Genomic DNA, 23,162 nt, shown 5'->3' with positions numbered 1-23,162 from the left:
CACTGGCGAGGAGCTACTGCTGCTGCTACTATTGCTGTTGCTGCTCCCGTCGTCGTCGTTGTGGTTGTTGTTGTTGGCGTTGTTGTTGGTAGCCAGCACGTAGCTGTTGTTGTTGTCCGTTAGCAAGTTGGGCGACGAACCTCGCGGCTCGCGTATATCGGGCAAACTGTTCCGCAGCCAAGTGAAAGAGGCAACCGACGATGCTGACGTCGCCGAATCGCTCGGCGATGCTGCGCCGCTCTCGCAGCTATTTATAGACGATGTCGGAGAGGCAAGCAGCAGCGATGATGCTGACGACGCTGATGTTGATGCTGATGCTGAGGCGGAGGCGGAGGCGGAGGCAGAGACGGAGACGGAGGCAGTTGATTGCGTCTCGTCCACGTTTGTCTGCTGCACTATTTTCGTCTGACACAAATCATTAGAGTTTAGTGCGTCGGCCTCCTCCATCTCCATTTCCATCTCCAGCTCCAGCTCCAGTTCCTCCTCCTCCTCGCAGAGTTTATCGAAATTCTTTGGTATGCTTTTCGATTTGGTGCGTCGCAATGTGCTCGGCTCACAATACCCCGAATCCTCAGACAAATTCTCCGCCGAATTGAGGGGCAGGCGTCGGCCACCGCCAGCATCTTGTTTGCCCGGACAGGCGCTGAGTAAACTGTGGCCGCTGCTGTCGCTGCTGCTGCTGCTGCTGCTGCCGCTGGATGTTGACGATGTGCTGCTCGACTCCGAGTCGGATTTGATTTCGGCCTGATGCACGAGACTCTTGCAGGCGCCAAACAGTTCCCGCTGCTGCTCCTCAAAGTCCAGTTTGTGCAGCTCGTAGTACGTTTGATGCAAACGTCCGTCGCTCGACTCGTAGCGCTTCAGCAGCGATGTGGCCGATCCTCGCCGGCTGTCCGGGTTGCTGTGTGTGCCACTGCTGACATTGGAGCTGCTGCTGCCGGCCACCGTTTCACAGCTGAGCAGCGATGGTGAACTGTTGCCCAGACTGCTCATGCTCTGGTGCTGCTCCTGCAGCGTCAACTGTCGTTCCAGCGACTCGAACTGCACCAGCGACGAGCTGCGCGACAGCGAATGATACGAATCGTTGTCCGAGTAGAAATCCTCGAACCCTCCACCTCCGCGACGACTGCCAGTGCTGTTGCGCTGTCCCTGGCTGCCGTAGCTGTCGCGGGAGCACGCCTCCAGCGCCAGGAAGCGTTCCAGACTGTTGTGTGCCTCGGCATCGTAGCGTGGCGGCGGCGGACGACGCAGCTGCACCACATCCTCCAGACTGTGCGGCTGCTGCTGCTGCTGCTGCAGTTGCTCCTCCTGGGAGCGACGCGCTCGTTTCGGCGGACAGGCAAAGTCACGTTCGGATATGGCGTCGATATCTGCAAACAGTAATCAGTCAGTCAATAAAGTTATTTCTTTTGGTGTTTAACCAAGTACAGTGATCTCTCGCAAATGTGTACGCATCAACAAATAAAGGAACTTTTTAATTTGTGCAATAATTTGATTATTCTGCTTGAATTGAATTGAATACTTGATTATTTCCATTATTGGGAAAATATAAAACTAAAGTCATCATTTTCAGGAATATATTCATGGAAAATTATAGAATTTGAGAGGATTTTCATGGAAAATTCTATACACTAAATTAAATAGTTGATGATATCCATTTTTGATGGTTTCCCGCAAACTTTGGTGTCTTAATTTCTTGGAAATGATTTCTAATTTCTAATTTAATTATAATCCAAACGATTTTAGCTAAGAACATAGAAAAACATCATAAAACCTATTTTCAGATTTGAGAATCTTGATAAACAGAACTTTGTATTTCTTAAAAGTTTATTATAAAAATACCCCTTGAAGAAATACCCCTGAAGTTGTAGATGACATCAAGTGCAAGTAGACAGCTGTAATCTGTTGGCGTTGCTATTTGCGAGCGATCACTGTACTCGTATTTGAGACTTACCCTTGTTAATTTCGACTCTGATGACCGAACCCGTTTCGGACTCCGCGGAGCTCCAAAAGCCGCCACAGCTGCCACGCTGCTCGTGGCCATTCCAACTGTTCTGCGCATGCTCCTCATCCTCGGAGGTCTCCTCCATGATGGGCTCCAGCATTTGACGCGAGCTGGACAAGTAAATGCCATCTGAGAGAAAGAGAGAGACAGCGGGAGAGAGAGAGAGAGAGAGAGAGAGAAGTTTAGTTATTTATTTTTAATTCCATTAGAGTAGATTATTTTTAAGGGGCGCACTTTGCAGCCGCGTTTGCCACTTGCGCATCTTTTGCAGCACCGTCTCCAGCTGTGCCTGCAGCAAAACTGAAGCGCAGCGCGACAGTCAGCCTGCCCCACAGTTGTCTTCATTCACAACAACTGAAATGTGCAACTGCAACTGCAACTGCAACTGCTTCTGCAATCTTATCGGGATCGCTGCCAGGGCGTGCATGATTCATGCGGCTTAATTATGCAATTTATTAATAAAGTGCCCGCAAACAACAACAAAATCTGTGTGTGTGTGTGTGAGTGTGTGTGTGTGTGTGAGTGTGTGTGTGTGAGTGTGTGTGTGTGTGACCAAACTGACCATCTGCGAAGTCAGACCTACACACATTTCAGAGCTGAATCGACGAGAAAATTGTATACCCTTGCAAGCATTTTCTCAATCTTACACAACATCCTTAATAAGTGAAAACTGTTTTATAAACCGCTTTAATTATTCAAGTTGAGTCTTTAATTTATTGGCAAATTAATCAGAAATGCAGTCTTCGGATTCGCCAAGTCATCCAAGTAACCCTTCAGTGCTAATCTTTTAGTTGATCTCAGTTTATGATTTCGTTAATTGCTTATCTTAAAGTTTTATTTGAATATTGGATTTCATTCAAATGCGATCAATTTCGATATGTTTTGTATTCATTTGAAATTGGCATTTTTCAAAATAATTATAATAAAAATACATTTTGAAGCGAGGAAGCACCAAGATAAACTGAGGACAATCTTGGGCACTCGAGGGTTAAATAACACTTCTGTTTTACTTAGCTGGATTTTGTTTTGGAATACTACAAATATTCACAGAATAACTAAGCTGCTTTGTTATCATATCAGGATGACAACTTTCCCAAGCTAAATTGTATTATTTATTTATTGAATACAGCTTGAAAGTGATCAATAAACAATAATACAAGTGCATTGAAGGAGACGAATTTGACTCCTTAAAGTATATTTATTCTTATCGGACTTCTACAACATACTCCAAATAATGTTCTAGAATCAATTGATTAAAAGATGTTTTCTTGTATGAATTACTTATTTATTTTTTAAAGATATTTGTACAAAACTCATTCATAGATAAATAGTATTAATAATGGCCAAAATGATCAACATTTATTGTAGAAGTCTCTTAGGAGGAATCGGTTGATTTTGGGAATCAATAATTAAATGTAGCCTTAGCAGAAGTTGGCTTTGCTTACGCATAATCTCAATCATATAATTTAAATTGACTTTGCTGATTAAATTCCAGCATGAAATAATCTTTTCAATAGATAATGACGCAAAACATTGGTTATTATTGCTACACATTTTTGATATTGGCCAGTTGCTCTTGACTATATTATGGCACTATCCCCTGTTAATTATTTATAATAACTTAAGCAGTCTCTTATCGATAAAACTCTTAATTACTTTTGGACTCACCTTGCTGTTCAAATGCCCCCAAATTCCAAGTAACTGGTGTGTTTAGATAACCCGCCAGATCCAAGTGTTCCATATTGAATTTGGCAAGCCTTTTAGCCTATTTTTGTTTAGTCTTTTGTGTGGTTTCGTCTTGTTTGCAGTTTCGCTGCCAATAGCTTTTATCTACAGCTAAATACTAAATACTAATGTATTTATATCGTTGTTGTAATGCTTAGTCTCCAAGTATCACATCGGTTCGTTTCTGATTCTTCAGGTTCTCCTCATTGAATGCAACCGGGGCATTTAGCACCATTTAGTTCCAGTCGCCGTATCGCAACACTTTTGACTCTTTGTGCAATTCGGCGGCAGCATTCGGTACAGACTTTTGTTGTATTTTCGATAAGCGAAAATGATATCTGTAAACAATACAAAAGAAGAAGAAAAAAAACAAAACCATTGGCAATGGAAAATTAGTACATATTGATAAGAATGAAGTCATATAAGTCTATATTAAAGGGGCAGGGAGTGTTTTTTAATTGCTACCTTACAACTGCAAATGCACTGCAAATTATTTGACAAACAAACTCTCAGCACAACTAAGCAGATGTTTATTAAAATGCACCTATTTAATTAGAATACTTCACAAGTCAAGTGCTAATATGAAAGAAATACAGAAGCTACTCTCGTTTATTGAGCTATTGTTGAATGACTTCAAAAGTGAATGTTTAACATTTCAGTACATTTTCAACAACCAACTTATACAATCGGATAAATGCAATGTGATTGAAGATTGTGCTGAAATCAAGTCTTCATTAGATATAAAAATAATACTATAATAAGTGGATTTTTTAGTTAAGATTTAATTAGTATAATCTTTGAGGTAATCTCAAATAGAAAACAAAATTTAATGTTCATCTTTATATATTATATATTTTTTTATATATAAGATATAAGAAAAGCAAGTTGTTTTTGAAATTAATATTTAATTAGTATAATCTATGAGGTAATCTCAAATAGAAAAACAAATTAAAGCTCATATTTATATATTATATATGTTAACACTTTTTTAGCAGCCAGCTAGAGTTGTATTAAATTATAGTCAATATAGCTTTAATATGGCTAATACAATTACAAAGCGAAAATGAATTGAACTAGAAATCAATTTCATATTTTATTCATTTTTTTTTTTTTTGATAGTAAAATAAAAATGACTTTGTGACTATTGAGTTGGGGGCGCATTGAACTGATTCAGCTGAATGCCAATAGATGTATTTGTGCATGCTTTGCACATGGCAAATGTATAAATATAATAATTCAAAATCGGTGCCCGTGGGCGATCAGCAATTGAGTTGTTTGCTTTGTTTTCAGTTGCATTACACACACACACACACACACACACATGATTGGCATTGGCAGCACATATTCCCATTAAAATATAGTATAATTTACAGTTTAAAGAAACAGGCGATAACCCAATTCTGCGCCCGCAATTTTCAATGTCAAAAGGGTTGAGAGGGAGCAGCTCGGATTTAAGTAATATATATATATATAGTAAATTGTATTATAGTATTGGCTGGGCATATTTTTTTGCTCTAGCGTCATTGTGGGTCTGTGGACCAGTTGTTTACAGTTTCGCAATTCGTGCTATGTAAACTCAAGTTATTTATAAATCGATTGGAAATACATATTGCACAATAAACATGCTACGCATGGAAATACACAAAGCACATGTTTGGCGCAAAAAATCAATTCATATATAAATATATATATATATATATACATGTTCGCAATTAAATGCGATCTGTCAAGGTAATAGGAGTTGGCCAGAAGTATTTGTATTAATTACTGGATATTTGATAATTGATTACAAATATTATATTTGACAGCTCGTGGCACAAGTGTCAAATGGTTTCATCACATTTGAAATCATAATGAATATATATATATATGTTTTTAGTACAGTTCTAAATGATTATAGCAGGACTGAACAAGTCAACAACAAATATCAAGCCGATATAAAACCATTTAGTACATTTTTAGTACGCCTATAAATGATTTTAGCTGAACAGCTGAATGATTATTTGGCATGTTCTCGCTTTTTAGAACACATTATTTTATGGTATTTCATCAGGTTATTGTTTCAATGCGACTTTCTTTGCGTTGCCACATGAAATATGAAAGAGCTGTCATAACTGTCATGCATTTGCAACAAATCTTTCCCAATTAATCAACCTCAACATTCAAAATGTTTTGGGAGTACAACGTGAACACTTTGACAGCTGTCCAACAACAGCAGCCACAACAACAACAACAACAACAACAAGAGGAGAATATTGTTTAAAACAAGACACATGTATGGTATTAGAAATCAAGAGCATGACATCAATCTTGTATCTCTGGCGTCCTATGCAGCTTATCGCTGAAACCAGACAATATATTTAATGTCATTTTTTGTAGTTTTTTTTTTTTAGTACAAACGATAGAGGTTTTTGTTTAAACGATAGTGTTGTTCTCTTTTTTGCTAAAGATAAGATAGAGAAGTGTGTGGAATAATACTGGCCAAAGCAGACACCCTATATAATAATTATAAATCGGAAGTTATTTACTTATGGCTTTGCCCGCATGCATCCATCAAATTCTGGCCCACTAAGCTCAACTGCGTTGGACCTTGGACAGTGCAAAAAAAAAAGCCCAGAGATACATGAGGAAGGTGTATGATATATACAAACATAAATATATTTACATACATATACATGTATATGTATATCTATAATGTGTACCAGGCGATAATGCAATTGTCCAATTGAAAGATTGTCACATGTACTAAAAAAAAGGCGCACACAAAAGTCATTCACTCGAAATAAACAACAAAGCACCCAAAAAACAAATATATATATATATATATATTTATATATATATATATTTATATATATAAATAAATAAATAAGTTCACATGCCAAATTAAACGAAATGCGTCACATTACGTTCGCTTCTAAAAATAAAATGCCTAAAAAAAAGCCTAAGCAACAAAAAAAAAAAAACATTTTCAGCTCTTGAGGCTCGGGAAGGGCACAAGAAAAGTTCACAGAAAAGCATAAATTATTTAATTAGACGGTGTGTTTGAGTGTTTTTGTTATCTTGTTATGCATACAGACATCATATATATAAATATATATATAGAAAGATGTACATATGAACGTTGATTTGGTCAGGAATTGCGGAAATCTTAAAAATTTTAACAAAAATTCTTGGTAGCCATCTGGCTTCTAGCGGAGATCACGATCCGTCTGCCAGTTGCCTGCCAGCAGCTTTTAATTGCAAAAGTTCAATTGCCCCCTCTTTATCTCTTTCTCTCTCTCTCTCTCTCTCTCTCTCTCTCTCTCTCTCTCTCTCTCTCTGTCTCTCTATCAACTCCCCCCTCTATGGCCTCTAGGAAAATGTGCGCTTTTAAGTTGTTTAACATTTTCTCTTTATGCCGGCTACGCATTGTTTTTTTTATAACCTGAACCCATTCAAAATTTAAAATGGCGAAAAGGGGTATAACAAAGTTGTGCAAGTGTATATAGCAGTATATATATATATTCTTAATCAGCATTAGCCGAGTCATTGATAACTTTCGCTGTTTGCAAATAAAAATCAGAGCTTTAAAAATATATATTTTCAATTGATAAAATAACTTTCCTTGTCATAATATTAATTGTATGTAAAAATGTTATCAACATGAGTTAATCGAATTTTGAGATTTATACGAAACAAATATAAAATACAAATAAAAAATGGAATGTTATAGATATAAACTTAAGTGCAAGGTATCTGCTAGTCGTGCTCACTCGACTGGTGCATTCTCAGTTTTTTTTCTTTAGCTTCCTTCAGGGCATGAATCTCTGTTTATTTTGGTTCATATAAATGTTGTACAATTTCTTGTTGGCCTTTCATAAACAATAATGCTCAAATGAATTATTGGATAAAGGGGATCTCTCTGTTTCTCTGTGTCTCTGGCAAGCTGAACACGTTTGTTTTTTGGGGCGTGTCTCAGTGCTCGCTGTTAACATGACTCACTTGTCTTGTTGGCCAAGTGTCGCGGGACTTTATGTTATTATATCGTTATGAGTATGACCAAAGTGGGAAATAAATAAGTGTGCAAATGTGAATAAATGTCTTTGCTGGCATTAGCATATTAAAGAGATTTTCGCATTTACTGCACTTTTACACCAAATGCAAAGTAAACAGTTATTAAGCAGAGCTACATATGTATTTTTAATGTTTTCATTTTCTCTGTTTATTTTTTGCAACTTAACACAATGCATTTACTTTGTGAGCAAATTTAATATGTGAATCGTGCAATAATGAAATAAAGCCAAATGCATTTTATTAGTATACATTTTATTTAGTACACTTTTGACATCATTTTGATATAGTATAGATATAAACCCGGCTTTAGCATATTCAGGTTTAAATTGTTGACATTTGTTCAGACTTCATTTGGTAAACTTTATTACAGTGTCAAAATATATAAAGTTATCTCATCGCACAACGTTTCAAATTATTACACAGATTTCTTTTTTATCTGGTGTCTATATATATTCTGTATATATAAAAGATATCTTTCGGCAAGCAGCATGCCCTCTGATCGAAACTTTCTCACCTGTGTTCGTTAAGAATCGGATTGTTCGTTTTGTGTGTAATCCTTAAGCGATGCGCTAAAATCTCAAAAATTTTAACACCAAGGCACTCTGAGTTCATACTTAGCTCATGTCAGAGCAGAGTTAAATGTCGTTTTATATATGTATATATTAACCATAACAATTGTGAGCTGCGATAAGCGTTCTATTAACACATAACACACACACGCACATCAATATTTAGATATATATACACAAATGGCAAACAATTTGGCGGAAAGCGTTTCGTTTTGGCAAATTTCGTTGCCAACTTTCGCACAGTTCGATTTAGTACTAAAACCCGCGCTCATTTAGTACGGGTCTAAAAGGCAAAAGGTGCGCGCGATTCTTAAAAAAAAAGAAAGAAAACCAAAAACAAATACAAATACAAAAACAAAATGTGAGTGCGACGTCAAGCGACATTTCCGACTGCCAAACGCCGACCGCAGCGTTTGAGGTGCGCTTGAGTACTAGGCAGAAAAAATATTATTAAAAAAAGCAACAACAAGCCACACACACACGCACACACACACACACACGCACACACAACAATCGCAGCTGCGACGGCGACACACGAACATAATTCTTGTTTGGCTTTTGTTTTTGCTTTTGCTTTTGTTTTTGCTTTTGCTTTTTTATAGTATTTATTTACAATTTAATATTTTTCAACGCAGCGAATCGGGCGAATTGTGCGACTGCCGAGCGTTTTACAGCAGTGGAAAAGGCAAACAACACTCATCACAGATAATAAGTGTAAATATTCGTAATCTGCAGCGTCAAACGCCCCCACAAACAAATCTATTTTGTTTTTTTTTTTATTGTTGTTGATAGCTGCCGCCGCCAAATGGCCGCTTACCACATTTTGTGGGGCATGGCGCGCCTCCATTCCTCGCGAGCTGGCTAACGAAACCAAACTGGTCAGCAATATGGTCAGCACATCCAAATGCAAAACGCTCAATGAGCATACGATTTATTTCTTTTTTTGCGACTCTCCAACGCAATTAAAGGAACAACAAAAACAAAAAGAAAAAATCACATTCATTGACGCAGATAACACTTATCAGCCTGTTATATCTCCTACTGATTGTCTTGGAAACCCGTTAATACTTTTGTATGTACATTGGGCACAAGGTGAATGGCAAAGTTAGCAATCAGCCGGTCGACAACAAGTTCGAAAACTAATCTATTTTCATGCTGTACTAAAATCTAATTAAGGGTTCGATTCAACAAAAAAGAACGCCAAAGATTACCTATCCTAGTGGGTCATCTAAATTTAATCGCCCGATGAAAGCTATGAAAGCTATATAATGTAATAGACCGATGATCATCATCTTTGTCAGTATGTTGGTAGCATAATAATTTCGTAAGTTTGTGCGCTGATCAAGAATAAATATATAATAATATATATAATAATAATATATATACAAAATGAAAAAGAAGTTATTTAAAAGAAATTTCGGAAATAAACTGGAATGGATAAGTCTGGTACTTAAAAATCAAAAACAATTAACCAATGTCCTTAAAGGTTTCCTTTTATTTATGAAAATTAAACTTTTATTTTGTAACTGTGTTTTTGAGTTTCATATTTTTCATTTAATAACGAAAAATGTTGTTCAAATTCAAAATGTTTAAATTTTTATAATTAATTTGTTTATATTAGCGTCAATCTTGGTAATAATATTAAATGAATAATAATTTGATTTTTAAAAAGTAAATAATGATTAATTAATAAGAATTAGGTAAATCAAATGCTGTTCTAAAACTCATTTGAATGTCAAAAATATAGGAAGTAAAAAATAAATAAATTATCATAAAAACTGACAAAAAATTGGCTTTAAAATTCAAGTTAATTATACAATTAGAAAAAATGAATGCTATTTAAGTTTCAAAAACATAAAGCGATCAACTAAAGTTAGTTCAACTGACAAAGATATCAATTAACAATGTTAAGCTGCAGCTGTCTGATAATTAATGTAGTAAGTGTTATCAAGAAAATAAGTGAATCAATGTTAAAGCATGAGTAAAAAATAAAAAAATCACGTACAGAGCTATGAAACATACAGAAAATGTCGATTAAGCTTCTTTTCTGCAGAAGAAAAGGTGGCAAAGATGCTGCAAATGCATTGGCCTTATGCGCTGCTTAAGTCTCAATAATATTAAAAAGTATCTACGGTTTTTACTCATAAATATGTGTGTTGTAGAAATAAAAGAAAAAAAAAAAAAACAATTTAAATTGTGAATAGCATAGCTGTTTAATGTTTTATGAGCTGTCAGCTGGATTTATTAAGCAATAAATCATGCAACAACTGTGATTGGTATTCAAATAGAGAAATAGGTTTATCGCTTTTCTATATTACAGAAAAAAAAGCAATATTTGACTTTATATGACCAGTTTGGTTTATGGCAACTCAACTTTAACCTGAACGTAAGCACACTTGTTGCTCTCCTTAATAACGCTTGAACGTTGAACGACCGACGTGTTTTTGCACCTTTCGCCAACTCAGACAATGCAATCTGCAGTAAACATTTTGTTAAGATTTGTGGTGAGTTTCGCACAGTCAAAGTTGAAAGTGTAATAAACTTGCGTGTGAAATGCACGAACAGTTTAAACAAAAGGCGCGCTCGCATTTCTATTCATACATTTTGCACACACACAGAAACACTCCACAATCCAAATCGTGCTTTCACTTTCGTCTGGCCACGAATCAAATTAAAAGATTCATTAACATTTTTTGTTTTTGTTTTTTTTTTTTTGTTTGTTTTGGTTTTGGTTTTTCTTCCCAAAGTGCAAACCATTGTCGAGACTGAAGCTGATGCGACTCAAAGCCAAAAACTCGACTCGACTCAACTTCAACTCCTCCCACACAATACACAGCTTTACACAATTGCAAACTTATTTTTTTTTTTTTGTTTTTTGTGGCTTCTTCAGGCTGCCTTTTGGCCATTTTGTTGTTGCGGAAAGCTTACGAAATTTTTTAGCTGACATAGTATTGTTTATTGTACCCAGTTGTTGCCGGCCATTCTGCGGAGTTGTGCAATGTTGCTTTTGGGAGCTTTGCAACTGGAACTTTTCACTCGCTGCATAGCGCACACAGCAGGAAGTTTCTTTCTGTATAAAAAGTGAATGCCAGCCAACCCTGGCAATAAGTATATATACTACTACTATAGTCTATTGGGGGTATATGAATGTATATGTATATATATGACTCGGCTGGTATTAATTGATCTCGTGCTTTGTGGCACGCCTTCTGTTTCACTTTTGTTTTTATCTTTTTTTTATGCAAATTCAGCTGAGCTCATTATAAAACATATTTTCTGCTCTAATGAAATGTTCAAAGCGAATTGCAGCCTTGCGGCCAAATTGTTGCCAGTTTTGTGGTCTAATAATTTGATTTTTGCAGTTTCTTTTCGAATTCATTTGATTCCTGTTTTCGTATCTAGGCCAAATGCTTCAATTTATTTACTTGTCTTTTTCTATATCTTTTTCTTTTTTTTTCTTTTTGCCCAGTGTATATGGTGACATTTAATGGCGAGCATCTACAACAAAAACAACAAACACATTAAATCGCCAAATCACTCGGGCAAACAATGCACACAATAAAAGTTCGTGGGAAAACCGCAAAACTTGTTGCGAATTTTTTTGTTGTGTGTGGCAATTGATTAAGTTTGCATCTAGCTCCAAATTATTCGTACTATTCGAGCTAAAGACGAGTTCATCGTCGTCATCGTCATTATGCAAAAATGCCATTTGCAAGCGCTCTAAAAATACATTATTTGTTATTGTTATTGGCGCTGCTTGAAATGCCAAAAATTGTATAAATCAGCGTTTATCTTGTTTACGATTTCATCATTCAACATAGCAACCGTAACATGTTCTAAATGCGCCTCAGCAATCGTTGTGGGATGCGTAATGTTATTATTATTATTATTATAATTATTATTACTATCATTATTATTATAATAATTATTAATATGATTATTATTATTATTGGTATTAATGAATATCACCCAATTTTGATTTGGCTTTTTTAAACAGTTTTTCAATCGATAAACAAAGTATTAAATAATTTTTTATGTAGATTCGCAAAAAAAATCCTTCTTTTTTAAGCATTTACTAATAGCTTAATACATGTTTATTTATTATAAAATCGCATTTAATGTTATGGTATAAGGGGAAGTGACTTTAAATCTTGTTAGTTAAATGATTAATAGGCGTTTGTCCATATGAACCAGGCTGTCCGAACCGAAACGAATTTATGTTCCGATTTTGGTACATGATGATTGTGGTATTTGCCAAACTAGTTTACAGTATTTGGTTACCTGTTGGTACCTTGATTTCACGGTACGGTGTTGATTAGGATCAATAGAGACTAACAGAGAGACACATTCACATTCACATTCACCTAAGTAACCGGATCGAATGTTCGAGAATGTTTCGCTATTATGTTTTGGTTCCGATAAATTTGGAATTTATGTTCTGATTCCGATTTTGATTCTAAATTTCAACAGGTCAATTCGTAATGCATAAACTTGTTATTATTTATTTATTTCGAATCCAATATAATTTTAGGCTTGGCCTCCTACGTAGTACAAGAAAAAACACTGATTTATAATGCACACTCAGCATGTATATCGAAATGCAGTAATGCCAAGCCCAAAATAGATATATTTTACTTCCCACTTCAAATATATATATATATATATATATATAAAGAAAATGTATGCGATGAGTAGCATAATTCAGTCGAGCTGCTCCCTGAGCTGAGGAGGAAACATTGTGTTCCACTTTAACATTGGGGTCTCAACTTTTACTGTCAAGTTGTGTGACTAAACAAAAATTCCTAACTGCAAAATTTAGCAGCGTAATTTGTAATGCATAAAAATGCCATTAGGCAGATTTTAAACACTTTGAATAGCAGACGGGCGAAGATGAGGCAACCAAACTGGCAGAACGGAATCGCAATGAGGCAATGACTGTGGGGCCGGTCGACTGTGTGTGTGTGTGTGTGTGTGCCAAATTCACGTGGAAGTAGCACAAGAGCCGCAAAATTGTTTATTAAGGACGGGAGTGCGAAAGACAAACAACAACAACAAAAGAAGTTAAGAGAAACAATGATGAGCATGCAGAGCTCCACAACGTAAGCCAAGCCTGACACGCCTCAGCGCTTGTGCAGCAGCAGCAGCAACAGCAGCAGCAACAGCAGCAGCAGCGGCAAAATGTGGCACTTAAGAATCCAGCATTTGAATGGCCGCCAGTCAGGCAAACCCAAAACAAAAACAACGTCAAGCCAATGATAAGCCCAGTTAGACAGACAGATTGGACAGAATGACGACGGGAAAGTAGGTGGGCGGTTAATCAACAGCTACGTATGGATCGGATCGAGGCGAATCGGTTTGGGCAGCTGGCAGACAACGTGGGTGCAGCAAGCAGCGGCAGCAGCAACAACAACAACGACAATAGCCAGATTGTTGTATGCTACGTGCAACGCTTGCAGATTCAGTTATCTGGCAAGACCATAAATTAGAGTCGACTGTGATTTGAATTTCTCGTGGCTACCTTTTTTCATTTCTTTAGTTTTTTTAGCTGTGTATTGCGGTCGCTTGATTAAGTTTTTCCATTTACCTTGTTCGTCTTCCACTTTTGCTGATTGCGAACGAAGCGAAACAAAATGACAAGAAACCGCAGCACACACAAAAATCGTTGTCAAGTAAATTAAACAGAATGGTGCTAGTTTTGGCCAGAGCCAGAATACGGTTCAGTTCTGTGGGAACAAGGTCATCCAAGGTACTCTCCCGTCGAGTTGCGAACGGAGAACTGTTGCCACTGTTCTCACTGGGAAAATGCTGCCACATTTGAACTGAAGCCGGCGGATAACAGAGAAATCCATTGTGCAGCCAATTTTGAATGTGAAAATCCACAGCGAAGTGGATTTTGGTTGATCTTGGTTACAATTATTGTATATGCACATATATATATAAATGTATTTATATTTTGTATATATAATCAGAGTAAAAAATAACCAAGAAGAACCAAGTTATCTTTGGCAAGCCGTTGATTAAATACCCTGGCAGATTTGAGTTGTAATAAGCACGACTCTGATTAATGTCAGCTTGAGGCTTTTGAGTCGATGATATTTTTGTCTTTGGTATTATGTGAATAAATTTTGCTTGAATATTAATATATGTATGACAAATTTTGTGGCATTTGATTAAATAACATCAATATTTTGAAGAAAAAAAAATTCATTTTACACATATATTTTTCTATTGATTCCAGTTTGAGGTTTGACTTTCTAAAATCTGTCTACGGCTATAAGTTGTGACCTACAAAAATATAAGTCTAAATGGGTATATAATCATCAGCATACCAAAGAAAACTGATCTTTCCTGATCGTAATAAGCGTTGACTTACATAAGACTTAAACTCATTGATTGTTCCCATAGCAGCTACATGATATAGTGATCCGATCAGGTGAACTCCGGGCTATGTTCTGCTTTTAAACTGACGGAGTTCTGCACATATAATTATAAAATTTCGGACAAAGGTACATGATTCGACTCGGCTAGTGATGCTGATCAAGTCTAAAAGCAAAATTCAAATACCCTCTAAGGTATAAAAACTCGTTTCCTATAAAAAAAAACCCAAGGGATAAAGAAGTTAGCCACAAATTGTCGGCTCTTCACTGAGCTATCAAAATGTGTGCTCTTGTTAAAAATGTTTTCAATACGCTCTCATAATTTGTCTGTTAACAAGCAAATGTCAAATGGCTAACTATAGCAAATAAATAAGCTAGGCATTAGAGTCAAAAATGTTTAAAAAAAAGAAAAAAAAAAACATCAAATTCGCCTAGGCACAATAAATACTCTGACCGGGAAATTATTTAAGCTTCGGGCTAAAAATATATCGTTTTTTGTTTATATTGCGATGAGAGTCAATAAACAAAGAAGACAAAAATTACATAAATTATGCAAATTTAGGCCAAGATAGCCAAAAGCGGTAGTCGAACTATGAAAACAAAAACCAAAATAGAAAACCAAAACAAAAAGAAATCGGACCGTGTCCGAGCAAACACCTACACCAACCTACACCTGAGGTGTGTGTGTGTGTGTGTATGTGTGGTGTGTGTGGTGTGTGTGTGTAATATCATGTTGTGCATGGCCAAATATTTGCTGTGCTTGTCATAGGATTGTGTTATTGTTTCATTGCCGGGGATGAATAGCAACATAATGGACAGATTGACAGATGGACAGATCGACAGCTGTTGAGTGCAAAGGAGTCAAGTCATTTATGAAATTACTATTTATAATACAGACATTTGAATGGTGAAAGTTGTGACAGCCACACTCTCAATCAAAGTGCACTATAATTGCCAACAAATTAACAAAATGAATTTTCAATTAAACCCATTGAACTGCCGCCGTCCGTAAAAGTGTGGCCAATTGCAACCAATTGGCAGCGGAAGTTTCAACAGCAAAACTGTTAACAAAGCAAACCACTGAAGATTTCAAAAGAATCGACAAAGCCGAGGTTCATTCAACTCAACGCTAATCAAGACCTAACCAAAAACAATTACCTACACTGTCCAAAATAAATAAAATAAAAGAAATACACACACACACAAATGGTCAAATCGAACGCCTTTTGGCCGACTGAGCCCCCAGTTCGCAGTTGGTCAGGAAATTAGTTGGAATTACAAATTACGGAACGTGCCGGAATGACCAAAACTCAAAACGTTCATTTAACAATTTACGCGATTTGACGATGTGACGATCTGGTTATTGGCCAAAAATTGATTGGTTAACTTGGTTAAGCGGAGGTCAAAACAATTTCCAAATCAAATTGCAATAGCTGTGTAATGGACCAATGGATCAAGGCTGCACTCTTAGTTGCTTGAGAAATTGTTATTATATGAATTATTATTATTATTATTATTATTATTATATGAAATGAAATCGTTAAACCAACAATTAAATGCATGATTTATGTAAATCCAAAGCACTAAGCAAACAACGTACCAATTATTTGGCATGTCGAGTTTGTTTTTTGGATTTTCAGCATAGAATGTCGTCAGAAGACTGCTTTGAGCAACAATGCCGTTGTTTGCCTAACAACATTTGAAATTAGATTCCTTCACATGCATTCTCAAAATGTATGTCATTAAACAACCACGCTGTAAAATTATTCAAATATTTATAGAATAAGTTATTCACACTCGAGCTAATTTTTCACTGCCAAAATTCATTTAGTCATTAAGAATGATGAATCAAGAATGTATTTTTCGGATCGATAAAGCCTATAATTACAACTATACCTATCACCATACAATATAAATAGCCATAGTGAGAGATTCTGAGAACCTACAGATGACTATCTCTATATCATTTATTTTCTTATTCAAAAACCGTTGCTATGCGCTGAAGAAAGGCTGCTAACAAATGCATTCCTGTGCCAAATTAATGGCCTTTATAAGAGATACCGATTGCAAAGAATACGTATCAATTAATTTCTGAAACTGATACGCAGCTCAACTCCAATTTTAGACCGGATCTGGCAACAGCATTTAATAATTGTTTCAACAAAAAAAAAAGAAGAAAAAAAACCAATAATAAATGCAATGCAAAGCGTGTGTTTGTGAGTAGAAATACGAAAAACCAGTTTCGCTTACTCTTTCCCAAGACATTGTTGCTGTTTGATGCTGTTTGTGCTGTTGTTGCCTTGTGGCATGCAAACCGACAGCGTTATTAGTCATTATATGTGGCTACACATATGACTATCCGTGTAAAATGAATATGCTATGCAGTATGCTGTATGCAGTCAAAAGTCATGGAGACCGAATAGCTTGGCTCCACCAAGCGCCGGTGCGGCCTTCACGCTGCCCGCTGGGCCAGCTGCACAATCTATTTAGCGCGGGTCCGGCCCAAAATGGGGCGTCAAAAATTGTTAAGCGATTGAATTTCATGTGTCTACTAGTGGTAGTAGCTGTTATGCTACCTTTGCTTTTTTTTTGGTAAATCCATAATTATTAGCTGAGAAAGCGCTTGTTGAAAGTTCGAAATGGGGAAATGCTGTCTTTAGTCTTGGACCAAATGTAGAGCGCTGAAAATTATAATTGTGAAAAAAAACTATGCTCGATCGAAGCAGTATAAGCATTATAATTAAGCATTTGTATAAAACTATTCAAGCAACCTTAATTATTTAAAATTGCAGCATGTTGGGTTTATATTCAGCTGTGCAGCTGTTGAAAATGCAGCTCAAGTAAAATTTTCATTATTTATTTCCACAAAGCTAATTGAGCAATCGTCTCACACTAGACAAATAAATATAAATATAAATAGCAAATTCAGCAACAAACCAGACATTCAAAACCAAGTGAATACATTTCCTAATACAATTTTGAACAATGCTTAAAGTCTAAAATTTTGCTTGCATATTTAAAGATCTAAGTCTTTCATTTGAATCTTCACATGACTTGAAAGTTCAAAGCATTTGCAGCGTTTGGTTTATGAAATCAAGTAAAATTAAGTCTATAATGATTGCAAGACTTTAATGAAGCTATTTTTTCTTCTTTATACACAATATCTACATATGATCTTTGGCAGGTTCCTCCACAACAATGGCTTGTAAAAAATTGCCAGCCAAGCAACACAACATAAATGTGAGAAGATTCTCAGCTATAATTTTTTTTCCTCTATGTTTTGTGAACATTTTAATTACAATTTTCAACAGCAAACTGAAAAATAAAAAAAAAACGTGGGGAAACATAAAAGTCGAAAATTCTTTGCCGCTTGGTTGTAAATTAACAACAAGCTGAAGTTAAGAGCTTATTTTGGTTGCTCGGCATTGTCAAAATATTTAAAAACCTTTTTACCATTATTTTGATGTTGTTTTATGGCGTTTCAATGAACTTTTGACAAAACCCATTTTGTATGTCAAAGTTGAGGGACAGCTTTGAAAACTGGTTGACTTTTATTATTTTTCAATTAGAGGCAACGTCATGGCTCCCAAAAAAACAACTAAGGCCAATTCCAAGCCCAGACCCAGGCCGCAGGCCCAACTTAGATAGTTCAATAAGCCGTCTTGCAACGCGGTCAACAAATGTCAGAAGCTCTTAACGGAAAAGAGAGTGGCGACACTTTCTACCAGAGTCAGTGAGCTCCGCAACTTGGGGACTCAGTGTGCGTGCCTGTCTTTAATCAGGTCAGCATATAAATGTGTAAAGTATATGGAGGTAGTAGAACGCAAAAAAAAAAGAAATAAGAAATAAGAAAGAAATTACAGAAATAGAAGCAAAAAACACTTAATAATAACTTTGGCCAAAGGCTAAGCTTCGTTGATGTCTGCCTTCGCCTGAGTTGGTTGGCTCAAATGAAATTAAATGAATTAAAAGAAATTTCGATGTGTGCAAGTCGATTTATAAAGTTTCTGTTACTTCGCATAATAATAATAATAGAATAATAGGGCGCTCGGGGAAATGGTTCTTCTTCATCATCTTCTTCTTCTAATGCGAACTGGGTCAACAGCAAACAGCTTAAGAGCCATGTTCATTTGGCCGTTTCCAACTGCGATTGAATTAAGTGTAACGCATCATTATTAAATAGCCAAGCGCAACATCTTTTTGCCACATTTTGTGTCTTCATGTTGTGCTGCGCCGTTGAAACTACGATTTTCTTCCATTTATTAATGTTTTTTTTTAAACTTTTTTTGTAAATAAAAGTAAAAGTTAAAGGCGTTTTTTTTTATTTGTCCTCCATATAACTATAAATAAAATATAACCATGCTCTCACTTTTTGTAATAGGCACGAACTAAGAAAGTCGAACTTCAAAATAATACAAAATACATAAATAAATATTTATTTATTTATTATTATTGATTCCGGGCTAATTTTAGTTTTGGTATAAATATAAAAAAAAAATACGACAAACATTATAATTCATAAATAAGTAGTTATTTTAATATTTTTCATGCTATTAAGAAAAAGCGAAACAATCGTTTACCAATAAAAAGAAGTATATAAAAAATATATAAATTAATCATTTATTAAAGAGGTTAAAATTCATAAATGAAAACTATTTTGAAAATTTCATAATCGTGAACGACCAATTTCAAACGAACATAGTAAATTTTATATTAAAAAAAGAAATAAGGGAAAAAATATTATAAACAAATTATGTGCGCTAATCAACCATACTTTTTAAACAAAGGCATTCAACTTGCATTAAGTACTAGAGCCAGCTTTTTCAGCTAAGTGTAATTCAATGAACCAAGCGAGCAGCGCAGCTATTTCTACAAAGTATATTAAATAACAAAATAAAAACAAAAACAAAAACAAAGAAGAAAAAAACAAGTTCAAACAAATTATATAAATGGTGAAACGGTTTAACAAAGTAATCACCAATCTGACTGATTGCTTACCCAGCTGTCACAGCTGCCATATCATAATAAGCACAGTTATGTTTCAAATGGCTTTAAGCTGCTTTTTGTGTTTTGGCTCTTTTAGTTTTTTATTTTTTGGGTAATTAACATGCAGCAGCAGTTCAGATGCGTCAAGGAACTTGTAAGAGGCACACAAAAATTACGAGCACTTTGGTGCGTACGAATATGGCCAAAACAACTTCTATATAGACAATAAAAAGCAACTTAAAAGGTAGCTGACATTTGATGGGTTGTGGCCCGCGACTGAGCCACAAATATGGACAAGGCACGCGTGATTTATGGTCACGTCGAGTGCGTTGTGCGTTGTACAACAGATCACCATTCCGCATCTCCACTACTACTTCCCCTCTCTCTCTCTCTCTCTCTCTATCACTCTTCCCTTTGGCCATTATACAGCTTCCATTGCGTGCGGTTTTTCGAGATGGCCAAGAATGTGCGGAGAATCATTTTGAAAAGTGTTTGCGGCCAAGCGGCGAGTTCAACGCCGCTCCATTGGGCTGGTTGGTGGTTACGCTTGGCGGCGGCCACAACAATTACAGTGCTGTTGCAGTTGGCTGTTTGCAATTTGCAACATGCAACAGATACAACGGCGGAGCAACTAAAAACAATGCAAACACCACGCATCGCATTGCCAATCAAAATTGTTAACATATTGTTGAAAGCAAAACCTCAAAACACACAACTCAAAAGCCTGGTACAAAAACATTAACACACAGACCCAACAACAACAACAACAACAATAGAGAGTATGCGAAATCAAGATACAAATTGGAATTGTGAACATGCTACATCACTATGTTGGCTAACAAAATAGTCTCATCTAAAAGTTGAATAATTCGTAAAAGCCAATAGCATTTAGCATTTAGCATTTAATAGAAAGTATTCTATTCAAGCGAAAACATTGAAATAAGACTCTGTTTCAGTTTTCTACAAAGTAAAAGCCAATTTGGAATGAAATCGCATAATTTATATGATAAATAACATTTCACGCCATGCAAATTATATTATATTTGATTGCTTTATAATTATACATAATAGTTGAGTATTTAAATTTCAAAGCCCAACAAAATCAATAATTACTATTTATTGTTAGCCATTATGCAGCAAATACGATCTGACTCATGTATTATATTATAGAGTTTGTAGAGCTACTGACTGCTCTCTGTTTAAATTAGATTATGTTAGTCATAGCACAACTACAACTACAAACTCCAGCAAATCTCAATGCTTAAATATTTACACAAATTACTTTAAGGAAAATTCAAACTTATCAACAATGTTACATAATTTCACTATTATTGTGGCAATTTGAAAAGGCCTTGACTCTAATTAGCTATTGTATTTGGTACATAAACTATGAACTCACGAAATAAATTGACTAATCTTTGAAAAGCAATGCGAAAGATTTGTCATACTCACAAACATAGTATATTTTTCATATATATTTTCCCTTTTATACAAATGAATCAACTGCATTGATTTTCCAGAAATTGAAGTGCAATTTAAAAATTAAACACAGGCCCGTGTCTATAATTATATAGCGCACTGTAGCAATCGAGCGTATTTCAGGCATTTAGCTAGCAATCCGTTTTGAATTTGAGCTACCTGCAACTTGCCACATGACTGAATGCTGTGTGTGGCAGGTTCAATCAACTCGCGGCTCAGCTCGAAGAAATCAGGCTCTAATGGCCTTGGCTTGCGCCCGCCCAGGCGCCCAAAACACTCATTAGCTTGGTTAAGCGGCTTGACGCGCCCCGCAGATGATCTAATCGACAAACACTTAACACTTAATTTTGTGACGACGACGACGACTTTTGTAGTGAAATGCGAGCGGCGATGATAAATCACAAATAAACCTGCAGCAACGCCAATTTCCCATGTAGGATGGCTAAAAACTACACAACTGAATCAACTAAAATAGAGATGAATAATTAATACGAACTAAATTACAGGTGAAATTTCATATACAAATTATTCGTTTCTGCTAAATTCTGTTCACTATCGAAGACTTAGACTGAATAACTTATGTTTAAAATTGTTCAAAACTTACTTATTTATCGTTATCGACTGAGGTATAACGTAAAAAATATTCCAAATAATGCAACGCTTGACTCGTAACGATAATCCACATAGAATGATTCCAAAGAATACATGCAGTAGAGGGAAGCTTGGGAGGAGTTGGTTTATAGCTTATAGAGATAGTGGGAGATGGATAGATACACAGGTAGAGAAAGAGACTAAGATCGCGATACGAAGCTTGTGGTTACTCTATAACTTTTTCTTTATAACATATTTTCTTTTCATTTGCTTTTTTGCTTTTTAGCTTTTGTATTATTGAAAAGCTTCTATTTTTTTTTTCTTTTTGTTATTTGCCTAGGCAAGCACTCTTTTTGTTGTTTAGCACTCGCAGCCACTTCTTTGATTATTATTTATGCTTTATTTGCAGAGCCGTTGTCCGAAACGAACGCGCTTTTAAGATACAAAAAATAACAAATACAACTACAAGGCAACTGGACGGAATGTTTTTTATTGATACTTTTTTTGTTGTTGTTGTAGTTTTTTGTTGTTGCTGCTGCTGCTGCTGCTGCTTTTGCCAGCTGCGCGATCCGCTTTGGCAACTGGCGACGCTGACGACGTTTTAAAAGTGACTAAAAAGCGTCGAGCGAACGCCAAGCGCAACGAAGCTGCAAACGTGTCTTAAACGGCCGAAAGGTGTACGCGACAAGCAGGTAGACACACATACAAAAACATTGAGAGCGAGAGAGAGAAAGACCGCTCCAGAGAGAGAGAGCGAGAGAGAGAGAGACGGTTGGTGGAGCGCATTGCGATCGGTTTTACAGACCACGGGCAAAGTAAAAGCTAAAGAACGTCAATAAACTGGTTATAGTATGTTTCTCTGTTTCTCATCACTCGGACCGGCACAATTCTATTTAACTAACTTGGACCTGTCTGGAAGCGCCCCCAAGGAAGCAGCAGGCTCCAAGCAACTGGGCAAGGTTAATAACATCAGCAGCAAGAAAATGAACAACAAAAAATACAAATAAAAAAAATGCACAGACTGCAACTGTGCATACAAATTGTATATGAAATGTGAGATAAAACTCAATGCTGGAATTTACAGCTGCAGCGTGCGCTGGGAAATGGAAACTACCAGAAATAAGCATCGTTTAGAAATTAGATCTTATTTACGTATAAAGCTTTTGTGAATTTATATAAATCAGCTTAGAATATATGGTGATAAGCGAGAAATTAAATTATGTTCAATTATTTTTAGTTGTTAAGCTCTTTTTAACATTTTTTAAAAGCCCTTTAAGTTCGCCAAGGAAATAGTTTAATTCATAAAATGATCAATTTAGTTGGTATGGAATGATATAGAAAACCCAATTTATTATTATTACTAACAACTGACGTCCA

At 36.0% G+C, this 23,162-nt stretch overlaps 1 protein-coding gene across 1 annotated transcript; it reads right to left on the bottom strand.

Moving 5' to 3' along the window:
- Positions 1–69: 69 nt before the first annotated feature.
- LOC6562070 (suppressor protein SRP40) lies at positions 70–22,032 on the bottom strand (the record flags this gene model as incomplete). Its single annotated transcript, XM_001988061.2, has 4 exons — positions 21,799–22,032; positions 3,674–4,068; positions 1,955–2,134; positions 70–1,370 (listed from the first exon to the last, which is right to left on the bottom strand). Coding segments are annotated over exons 2-4 (1,554 nt in total), but the record flags the coding sequence as incomplete, so codon positions are not given.
- Between the last annotated feature and the right edge of the window lie 1,130 nt (positions 22,033–23,162).

This window comes from Drosophila grimshawi, unplaced genomic scaffold (assembly GCF_018153295.1).
Source record: "Drosophila grimshawi isolate 15287-2541.00 unplaced genomic scaffold, ASM1815329v1 contig_1377, whole genome shotgun sequence".
In the NCBI taxonomy this organism is placed as follows: Eukaryota; Metazoa; Arthropoda; class Insecta; order Diptera; family Drosophilidae; genus Drosophila; species Drosophila grimshawi.
Note: the sequence above shows the minus strand (reverse complement) of the source record. Positions and strands in the feature narration are given on the sequence as shown.